Source organism: Sminthopsis crassicaudata, chromosome 2 (genome assembly GCF_048593235.1).
Source record: "Sminthopsis crassicaudata isolate SCR6 chromosome 2, ASM4859323v1, whole genome shotgun sequence".
NCBI classification, from domain to species: Eukaryota; Metazoa; Chordata; class Mammalia; order Dasyuromorphia; family Dasyuridae; genus Sminthopsis; species Sminthopsis crassicaudata.
Genome location: NC_133618.1, coordinates 629,677,250 through 629,688,468, shown reverse-complemented (window position 1 = coordinate 629,688,468; position 11,219 = coordinate 629,677,250). Strand labels below are relative to the sequence as shown.

The 11,219-nt window shown below is 37.8% G+C and overlaps 1 protein-coding gene across 2 annotated transcripts in view; it reads left to right on the top strand.

The window, feature by feature from the left end:
* The window catches only part of LOC141558748 (cytochrome P450 2C23-like), a 24,114-nt gene extending 17,329 nt beyond the window's left edge, over positions 1-6,785 (top strand). For both annotated transcript variants that reach the window (XM_074296423.1, XM_074296422.1), the window contains 4 exons: positions 2,160-2,301; positions 4,051-4,238; positions 5,577-5,718; positions 6,206-6,785. In XM_074296423.1, coding sequence (XP_074152524.1) covers positions 2,160-2,301; positions 4,051-4,238; positions 5,577-5,718; positions 6,206-6,387 — 654 coding nt within the window. In that variant the 3' untranslated portion in view covers positions 6,388-6,785. The remainder of the gene's footprint in view (positions 1-2,159; positions 2,302-4,050; positions 4,239-5,576; positions 5,719-6,205) is intronic.
* Positions 6,786-11,219: the final 4,434 nt, after the last annotated feature.

The following is an 11,219-nucleotide window of genomic DNA, read 5'->3' as shown; positions in this document are numbered from 1 at the left end:
GGAATAGGATGAGCTTTAGCATGCTCCACAGAAAAATGAAAAAGATACAAAAGCCTCCAAAAATGTACAAATAAATTCAGAAAACAAATAAAGCAATTATAGTATCCTATTCTTTCCCCTGATAATAAAATTTTACTCAGATTGTTCCAAGATATCAGTCCAACATTGCATTTAATCCTCAAACTATATTCCCATTGTACATAGTTCCACTCAGACTGATAGAGGGAGCTGGGGATGCGTGGATAGAGTATTGAGCCTGAAATCAGAAATATTTATGTTCAAATATGGAATAAGACACTTTATAGCAGCGTAATCCTAAGTCACTTCATATCTGTCTGCCTTAATTCCTTAAACTCTATAATGAAAATAATAATACCCTCTAATTCCCAGTGCCATTGTAAAGATCAAATGATATATTTTATAGGATATGGCACATAGCATATGCCTGATAAATGCTTATTTCCTTCATTCCTTCCTAGTCTCACTCAATAGACTAAATTTCCTTAGAAGGAACGATCATTGGGGGAGTGTTGAGCAAGCAATGCTTTTCCCCCCTGGATCTGAGCTGTCCAATAACTCATGTCATTGGGGAAGGGGAGTGTAGTAGAGAGGAGTAGAAAGTAAATGTCTTCTGCCCTTCTCTCCCCAACATCCCAGTCATGGCAGCAATCATTAACTGTATTCTGCCCTCTGTTCATAGCACAGCCATCTTATTTCAGCTCAGCATCATCTCTCACACAGAAAATAACTCCCTCTTAACAGTTCTCCAAGCATCAAGACTCTCAGTCCATTTTTCACAAATCTTCGAATTTAACCTGCACAAAGCATGCAAATCATTGAATCCTTCTCATGAGCAAGTAGCTTTAGGGCTTTCAGATACAATGCACATACATCTGTTTGGCTTTTAACACCTTTCACTCTGTAACTGCAGCCTTTCTTTCTAGACTGGTGATGCATTTCCCCCTTTAGAGCCTCTATGTTTCAGCCAAACTGGCCTGCTTGCTGGTTCCAATAAATGTATTCCATTTTTCCCTCTTTGCCTTTATGCAGTGTGGTTTCCATGCCTGGAATTCTTTCATTCTCTTTTCTCAACACTTAGTAGCCATAATATTCTTCAACACTCACCTGCTAACTCCTTCAAGGAGCCTTCCCTTATTCCTCCCACTGTTTCTGTCCCACCCAGAAATATCTGTGTATTTATTTTGTATACATGGCACACATACTTATCTCTGAATATGTTCTAGGTCTCCAGCAGGATGTAAATTCTGTCTTATTTTTGTCCTTTGCCTTTATGTCACTACTACCTAACACTCTGCCTCATATATAATGGAGATATCTTACATATTTGCCTATTCAGGGATGTAATATATGGACAAACATGTTAAACAGCACAAGATTAAATATATTTTATTAAAATGTTCACTAGAAACTTTATTCCAAGCTTGATAACAAGACTCCTTTAGCTCCCTACCTAGATATAATGTTACTTTATTCTTTCTGCTTCTATATTTTTTACCTTTCTTTCAGTGACTCAGAGCCAATGGGTTTTTTAAATAGTGAATTGATATGAAAACATAAGATTGCATTGCTTAATCTTCCTTATTAATATATTTACTTTATACTACACAATTAGTTGAAATTCTGTATTCCCTTCCACAAATATTTTCTCTCAATTTCACCCTTTGATAATCTGAAAATTTTCTGTTGCTTCTTGTTTTATTGAGATGTTGTCCTGTTTGTGAGTGAAAATATCAGCATCAGGGGTCACTTACCAGGTCATTACAATTTTGCATGAATTACTTGATTAGGCTGTTTCCACACCTTATACATCATTGATATTAGAGAACTGAAAAGGATCCAGCTCTTTCTTGTTACATATAAGTAATTAAGTGACTTCCCATGGCTGTATACTTGCACCTTAACTGAGGCTAAATTTAGATCCAGTTCATCCTGATTTAAAGGCTCTTGCTCTATCCATATGCCATATTATTTGAGGGGAAAAAGGTTTCCTGGGAAGGACAGGTCTATGGTTGGGCAGTGGAAGCATAGGGGCATTAAGAAGGTTATAGTCTCTTGCACTTGGCACATATTTCTTATGTTTGCTAAGGACTTTTCCTGCAATTTCTCATTCATTTCATCAATTTGTTCCTCCATTCTAGGAAAAAGATAATCCCCACTCCGAATTTGACTTAGAGAATCTACTAATGACTGGAATAAATTTATTTATTGCTGGAACAGAGACAACCAGCAGCACTGTAAGATATGGCCTGCTGCTGATTCTGAAGCATCCTGACGCCCAAGGTAAGTACAAGAATTGCCAGGCTTATAGACCAGGCTGACTTTCCCAGCCCTGTACCTTGCTCAGGGGCTAGCCCCGTTTTCTTACTTTTTGTGTTTCTATGACTTCCACACAGAGCACCAACAGGTCAAACAGTAGCATAGAACACTTATGCAAGACTTAGTTATTTAAATATAGGAAGTTGTGTCATAGGGAATTCAATTCACAATTATAAAGTTCCTAGTGTGCACTTTGGCTCTATGCTTAAGACAAAAAGAATAAAATAAAAGACCTCCTTTCCTCAAATGACTTATATTCTACCAGCGCTGGATCTGTGGGAGCAGAACTGGGTACCAGGGAGAGAAGTTACAAACTGACAAATGGAAACTTCATTTAGGGAAAGGCGTGCTAACTATGAAAGTTTTCCCAAAGCCCATGTAGTTGGTTTAGCTGCCCTGGAGGTAATGAATTCTCCTTTACAGGAGGTTCTCAGGCAAAACTTCAATGATCCTTTGTTCATTCCATTAGAAACAGGATTATTGGGGAATTAGATGGTGCAATTAATAGGACACTGGCTCTGGAGTCAGGAGGACCTGAGTTCAAATCCAGACTCTGACACTTAACACTTACTTACAAGTTGTATGTCCCTATGTACATCATTTAATCCCAATTTCTTTTAAAAATGCAATTATCAGTATCTATAGATAGATAACAGCATAACAGGCATGATTGGCCATAGGGAAAATGAGCCACTTCAAATGCTGAAATTCTGTGTCTCAGAAACTTACATGTTGAGTTAGGAACGGAAAATTACATATATATATATATATATGTATATTCAATTTAACCCATTCACCATATATGTATATGTATATACATATACATATATGGTGAATGGGTTAAATTGAAATGAAAATGTCATCTCCAAAACGATCAAATTCAAATGTAGACATCTAGTTTCATTGAGCATATTAAATGGCATTAATATAAAGGATGTAAGGTTTGTAAGTCACTTGACATATTATTTCATCTGATGTCCTCTAAGGGAGATGCAGCCATTATCTCCATTGCACAAATCATAACATGATAGAATTTGAGATAAAAGGAATCTTGGTAAACACATAATTTATAACCCCCATTATTCAGCTGAGGAAATTTGCTGGAACTCTGTCTTCTCAGAAATCAGCTGGAATCAGGATCACTTAACATCTTTATTCTTGATCTTTTACTGTCAAGGTCAGGGGCTTAGGCCTAGCAATCTCACACACACCTTCCTTCCTCAAACACCAGAAGAGACTGATTCAGCATCAGCGTCTCAATTCCTCTTCCTCCTCCTATTCCTCTCACACACGTCACTTCCCCCTCTTTGTTCCACCAATCAAGTCAGCACAGACCAGCTGGGAAGGGTCAACCATCAAACAAGTTAATAGGGAACTGTCCAATTGGCAATTAGTTGTGCTTCATTATCCAAGTGCATTGCTAAATTCTAGCCCTTTACATAAATTCATGATTAGAAAAGCTTGATGACTTTGCTGAATTGACACAGATGATGTATAAAAATGAATACAAACATAGTTCTTCCTGATTCCTATGCACTGAGGCACAGAGGATTATCCCATTGCTGCTGCTAAAGCCTGAGGAGAAACAGAACCCTGAGCCCCTCTGAGAATCATTGCAGATCATATGATCAGGCAGACACTCCACACAAGCTCTGTTGGACATTCTGAGAAGATCTGGGAGTCCAGTGATTATTCCTGTGTTTTTTCCTGCAGCAAAAATTCATGAGGAAATTGATCGTGTGATTGGACATAATCGAGCTCCATCCATAAAGGACAGACTAGCTATGCCCTATTTGGATGCTGTAATACACGAAGTGCAAAGATTTGCTAACATTGCACCTCTCAACCTGGCCCATGCAGTGACTCGGGACATCCACTTACAACAATATTTCCTCCCCAAGGTCAGTAATCATGGGAGAATGGATCTAGTGTTGGAAGACATCTCAAAAATAATCTGATTCAGTGATCTCATTTTAAACATGAGAAAATCAAGTCCCATTGTCATGATCACATAGGAAGTCTTCTGTTACATATAGCTAACTTAGATGCAGTGCTGAATGAAGAATGAGAAAAAGGTATTTGATATCTTCTTTCTTCCTGCTTCTCAATCACTACTACAGCACAGAAAGCAAATGCACAGGGAAAATAATGGAAAGATTGCTCAAAATGATTTCCATTTTTTTCATTTCTTCTGACTAGACAGTGAAGTGGATTGGGGAAATGTTATTATCTGTTCCATTGTGCAGGTGGGCACACTCAGTTTCGAGTCAGATGAATTGCCTATGGTCATTTTAAAATATCGGAGTAAAGATTAAATCCTAGATCTAAATTCCAAAATGCTGCTTTTCAGGGTTACTAAAAACATTGATTGGGTGAACTGGAATTAAATTGAGCTTTCCTACCATAGGATCAGAAGAATTATTCTCCCTCAAAGAAAGAAGGGAGCATTCCAGCTACTTTCACATTTAATATACCCCACTGAGTGCATTGTTGAGTTCGAAATCCTCAGGTTTCAGGAAGAATCTCCTGTGTAAGGATTGCTGGGCCACAGTCTGCTGACACCAGACAAGAATTGAAGGGTGTTTGAATATTGAGGACCTTGACTTCTCTTGGAGAAAGCACAATTTAGCGCAGAAATTTCCAGTCAAAGGATCAATTCTCTTCTTCAGATCCAAGTTGTGACTTGATTGATAGAGTGACTTTCTGTTGAAGAAACCCCTCGGCAGAAAGTCTTGTTTGTTCCTACTTTCTTTAATCATTGCCAGGGACACTGGCATTTCTTTTATTTTCCCCAGAGTTCCCCACAGGCATTAGGTGAACAGACAGTGCATAGATCATGGTAATGAGAGGAGAGGGAGCACAAAGAGTTTTAGTCTTCATCAAAGCTTCCTTGGTGGTACACAAAGTCAATCTGTGAAGAAAACTAGGGAATCTAAAAGGATGAAGTGAGCAAGGTGTGCCTTCTAGCAATGGGTCATAACTATTATAAAGGCATGAAGAGCAGAGAGGGAGCATTGTGGGTGGGAAATAGCAGTTGGACCAGTTTAAACTAGAACCAGAAAGAAGGTGTGATGGGGACAATAATGCAGATACCAATGTGAAAAGCTAGAATGGATCCTGTGCAAATTCCCAATAGCTAGATATCCCAATGGCCACCATACAAAAGAAGTGTGCATTTTGTACTAGAGACATAGCAAGAGTATTCATGATTATAATTGACTCAAATTTCTTCCCTTTAGGGCACAACAATCTTCCCACTTCTCTTCCCAATCTTGTTTGACAGCAAAGAGTTTCCCAATCCTGAACGGTTTGACCCCCAACACTTCCTGGATAAGAATGGGAAATTCAAAAAAAGTGACTACTTCATGGCTTTTTCCATTGGTAAAAAGAAACCCTTTTCATCTGCACCTCTCACTCTAATAAGAGAATCCTGTTCCCTCTCTAATCCTCTTCTGATTGTGCTTCCTCCCAGTGCTCTTTCTGAGGACAGCCCACAATGGCATGGGACACACTTTGTTTTCTAGTCTTCCCATGCCCTGGCTTCTTCTGCCAGTTCTCACCAGATGAGCTGAATCTCTTGGCTGCTCTTCTATCTCCTTCTTTATGGAATTATTACTCCATTGCATGATCTTCTCCACAAAGGCTCACCGTGGGAAGAATGGTGTGAAGAGGGAATTCCTTTCTGCCCCTAGTGACAGTTAATGATTGAAATATATGTCACAATCATAGATTTCACCATTTCTGCATATCTGCATCCTTCTCTTTTACTTTCCATTCCCAAATGTCTAGGTCCAATGAGTCTGTTTCACTTTGGCTGACACTATGATATCTTGTGAAGGTTTCTATGTATAATTTTATTTCTTTTCAGGAAAAAGGTCTTGTCTTGGAGAGGGCCTGGCAAGAATGGAGTTGTTTTTGTTCTTTGCGACAATTCTACAGAAATTCACTCTCAAATTAGTTGGAGATCCAAATGAAATCAGCATCAATACCAAGCTGATTGGAATCACCTGCCGCCCACCTTTTTATGAAGTATGTTTTCTTCCTCGCTAAAAAAAAAAAAAAAAAAAAGGAATATAAAATTGATTTGGAAAATTAGCCAGTTGGCATTACCCTTATAGATTCAAAATTCTCATATTTTTTTTGCTGTAATCTCCTTGAAGAAAAAAAACATTCCCATCTATTGTTTAAAATGGATATTAATTTCCAATAACAAGAGAAGCTAGTACAATACCTTGTATGTCATTACATATTAGGAGTTGGTTTACAGACATTTATGTGTAACCTTCTCAGTAATTTCAATGTTAGGTTTCTGAGGAAGATGTATAAAATATGCTTCCAAAACCCATATTAGTTTGTTCTTTTCAAATAATCTCAAGGATAATATTATTCTGTATCATACAGCTTTTCTTTGTGAATTTGGGGTACAATAAAAATGGTTGTGTTGCTAATAACTCTGTGATATGAAATTGTGTGACTGGGACTTCCGGCCAAGATGGTGGCGTGGAGGCAGATAGCTGCTTGAGCTCCTCGTTTTCTCTCAGAACTTACTTCATGACAAACCTCTGACTTAATGCTTGACCCAGAAAGAAATCCACAAATAATCACCAAGAGAAGATATCCTTGAAAGTCGCCAGAAAAGGTCTGTGTTTGCTTGGGGGAGGGCCAATCAGACTGGGCGCAGACTGAGGGCAGACAGCCAGAGCAAGACAGGCAGCTCACACAGCTCAGACCGGAGGGGGAGGGGTGTGATCGCTGCCGTTTCTGTGAAAGGGCTTTTGCCCCAGTGTGGATGCTCTGTCTTGGCAGCAAGCCAGGAGCGGTGGAGAGGGTGTAAACACCGGAGGTGAAGATTAAAACCCCAGAAAGCCAGCATCTCTCAGAGCCCGGCCACCCCCAACCCCCACCTGGACTGACTCGGTGAGTTCTCAGAGCCTCAGAGCACAGACTCAGTACAGTCATTGCTGTTCTGTTAGTGGCTCTCTGCTGCCCTACCCCCAGTCTGTAGAGGAAGCCCCTTAATAACATCCAGCCCCATCCCCCGCAAAACAGACCAATTGTTTCTCTTGTCAGTTTGTTTTCTTTGATTCCTACTCTGAAAAAATGAACAAAAAATTCAAAAGGGCTCTAACAATTGACAGCTTCTGTGTGGAGAGGGAGCAGACTTCAAATGCTGAGGAGACTAGGAATAGACTGTCCCCAGATGTATCCCCTGGGAGGGATATAAGCTGCTCCTCAATACAAAAGAACCTCATAGAGGAAATCAAAAAGGCTCTCACAAGAGATCTGGAAGAGAAATGGGAAAAGGAAAGGGAAGCTTGGCAAGAGAGCCTGGAGAAGTTATCCCATGCATTCAAAGACAGAGTGAATAAAGAAATCAAATCATTGAGAAACAAGATTAGTGAGCTGGAAAAGGTAAACAACTCCAAGGAAAACAAGATTAGTGAGCTGGAAAAGGTAAACAACTCCAAGGAAAACAGGATTAGTGAGCTGGAAAAAGAAATCAGCTCTCTAAAAAATAAAATGGATAAAATGGAAAAAAAATTCCATAGAAGATAAAAACTCAATTGAACAATTACAAAGAGATATAAAAAAAGTGAGTGAAGAAAATACATCATTGAAAATTAGACTGGAACAAGTAGAAATGAATGACTCAAGGAGAAACCAAGAGGGAGTCAAGCAAAACCAGAGAAATGAAACAATTGAAAAGACTGTCAAGTACCTTACCAGAAAGACAACAGACCTGGAAAACAGATCCAGGAGAGACAATTTGAGAATAATCGGACTCCCTGAAAAATGGGAGGAAAAAAAGAGCTTAGACACCATTTTCGAGGAAATTATCAAAGAGAACTGCCCAGACGTTTTGGAAACAGAGGGTAAAATAGACAATGAAAAAAATTCATCGATCACCTACTGAAAGGGACCCTAAAATCAAAACGCCAAGAAATATAGTGGCCAAGTTCAAGAACCATCAGACAAAAGAAAAGATATTGGAAGCTGCTAGAAAAAAACAATTCAGATATGGAGGATCCACAATAAGGATAACCCAGGATCTAGCAGCGTCCACATTAAAAGAACGCAGGGCCTGGAACATGATATTCCGAAAGGCTAAGGAACTTGGTAAGCAGCCAAGAATAACTTACCCAGCAAGAATGAGCATCGTTTTCCAGGGAAGAAGATGGACATTTAACGAAATAAATGAATTCCATCTATTTTTGATGAAAAAACCAGACCTACATAAAAGGTTTGATCTTCAAATACAGAACTCAAGAGATTTCTAAAAAGGTAAAAAGAAATCTTGAGAACTATACTTCTGTCAAAAAAATATGTAAAGAACATATGTACAATTTGTCTTAGAAACTAGAGGTGGAAAGGAGATTGTATCATAAAAAAGTATAAAGTGGTGGTACTACATCTCATGAAGAGGCAAAGGTAACCTATTATATCTGAGAGAAAGAAAGGAGGGAGATGAACATAGCGTGTATCAATAGACATATTCGATTTATGGTGAAACTTCTTCCACTTCATTGAAAAGTGAAAGGGAAGGAGTAAGCTAAGGGGAAGGGAATACAGTAATTTTGAGGAAAAGAGGTAAAATAAGGGGAGGGTCTTTAAGGTGGGGGAGGGATCCTAAAAAGGGAGGGCTGTGAAAAGCAAGTGGTGTTTACCAGTTTAATACTGGATAGGAGGGTAAAAGGGAAGGAAAGGGGAAAAGCATAAGCAGGGGTTAATAGGATGGCAAGCAATATAGAATTAGTCCTTCTAACCATAAATGTGAATGGGGCAAACTGCCTCATAAAGAGGAAGCAGTTAGCAGACTGGATTAAAAGTCAGAATCCTACTATATGTTGTTTACAGGAAACACACCTGAAACAGGATGAGACATTCAAACTAAAAGTAAAAGGGTGGAGCAGAATCTATTATGCTTCAGGCAAAACCAAAAAAGCAGGAGTAGCCATCCTCATCTCAGATCAAGCAAAAACAAAAATTGATCTAATTAAAAGAGATAAGGAAGGGCATTATATCCTGCTAAAGGGAAGAATCAATAGTGAAGCAGTATCAATATTAAACATGTATGCACCAAGTGGTGCCGCATCTAAATTCTTAAAAGAGAAATTAAGAGAGCTGCAAGAGGAAATAGATAGCAAAACTATAATAGTGGGAGATCTCAACCTTGCACTCTCAGAATCAGATAAATCAAACCACAAAATAAATAAGAAAGAAGTCAAAGAGGTAAATAGAATACTAGAAAAGTTTGATATGATAGATCTTTGGCGAAAGCTAAATGGAGACAGAAAGGAATATACTTTCTTCTCAGCAGTTCATGGAACCTATACAAAAACTGATCATATACTAGGGCATAAAAACCTCAAAATCAAATGCAGTAAGGCAGAAATAGTAAATGCATCCTTTTCAGACCATAATGCAATCAAAATAACATTTAATAAAAATCCAGGGGAAAATAGACCAAAAAATAATTGGAAACTAAATAATCTTATACTAAAGAATGATTGGGTAAAACAGCAAATCATAGACATAATTAATAACTTCACCCAAGAAAATGACAATAATGAATCATCATACCAAAATGTGTGGGATACAGCCAAAGCAGTAATTAGGGGAAGTTTTATATCTCTACAGGCCTACCTGCATAAAATAGAGAAAGAGAGGGCCAACGAATTGGGCTTACAACTAAAATTGCTAGAAAAGGAACAAATTAAAAACCCCCAGACAAACACAAAACTTGAAATTCAAAAAATAAAAGGTGAGATTAATAAAATTGAAAGTAAAAAAACTATTGAATTAATTAATAAAACTAAGAGTTGGTTTTATGAAAAAACCAACAAAATAGACAAACCCTTAGTAAACCTGATTAAAAAAAGGAAAGAGAAAAAGCAAATTGATAGTCTTGAAAATGAAAAGGGTGAACTCACCACTAATGAAGAGGAAATTAGAACAATAGTTAGGAGCTACTTCGCTCAACTTTATGCCGATAAATTCGATAACTTAAATGAAATGGAAGAATACCTTCAAAAATATAGCTTGCCCAGATTAACAGAGGAAGAAGTAAGTAGTCTAAATAGTCCCATCTCAGAAAAAGAAATAGACCAAGCTATTAACCAACTTCCTAAGAAAAAGTCCCCAGGACCAGATGGATTTACAGGTGAATTCTACCAAACATTTAAAGAACAACTAACTCCAATGCTATGTAAACTATTTGAAAAAATAGGGATTGAAGGAGTCCTACCAAATTCCTTCTATGACACAGACATGGTACTGATACCTAAACCAGGTAGATCGAAAACTGAGAAAGAAAACTATAGACCAATTTCCTTAATGAATATTGATGCGAAAATCTTAAATAAGATATTAGCAAATAGACTTCAGAAAATCATCCCCAGGATAATGCACTATGACCAAGTGGGATTTATACCAGGAATGCAGGGCTGGTTTAATATTAGGAAAACTATTAGTATAATTGACCATATTAATAATCAAATTAATAAAAACCATATGATCATCTCAATAGATGCAGAAAAGGCATTTGATAAAATCCAACATCCATTCCTACTAAAAACGCTTGAGAGTATAGGAATAAATGGACTATTCCTTAAAATAATAAGGAGCATATATTTAAAACCTTCAGTAAACATCATATGTAATGGTGATAAACTAGAACCTTTCCCTGTAAGATCAGGAGTGAAACAAGGTTGCCCACTATCACCATTACTATTCAGTATAGTACTAGAAACTCTAGCCTTGGCAATAAGAGCCGAGAAAGAGATCTAAGGAATTAGAGTAAGAAATGAAGAAATAAAATTGTCACTTTTCGCAGATGACATGATGGTATACTTAGAGAACCCCAAAGACTCTGCTAAAAAACT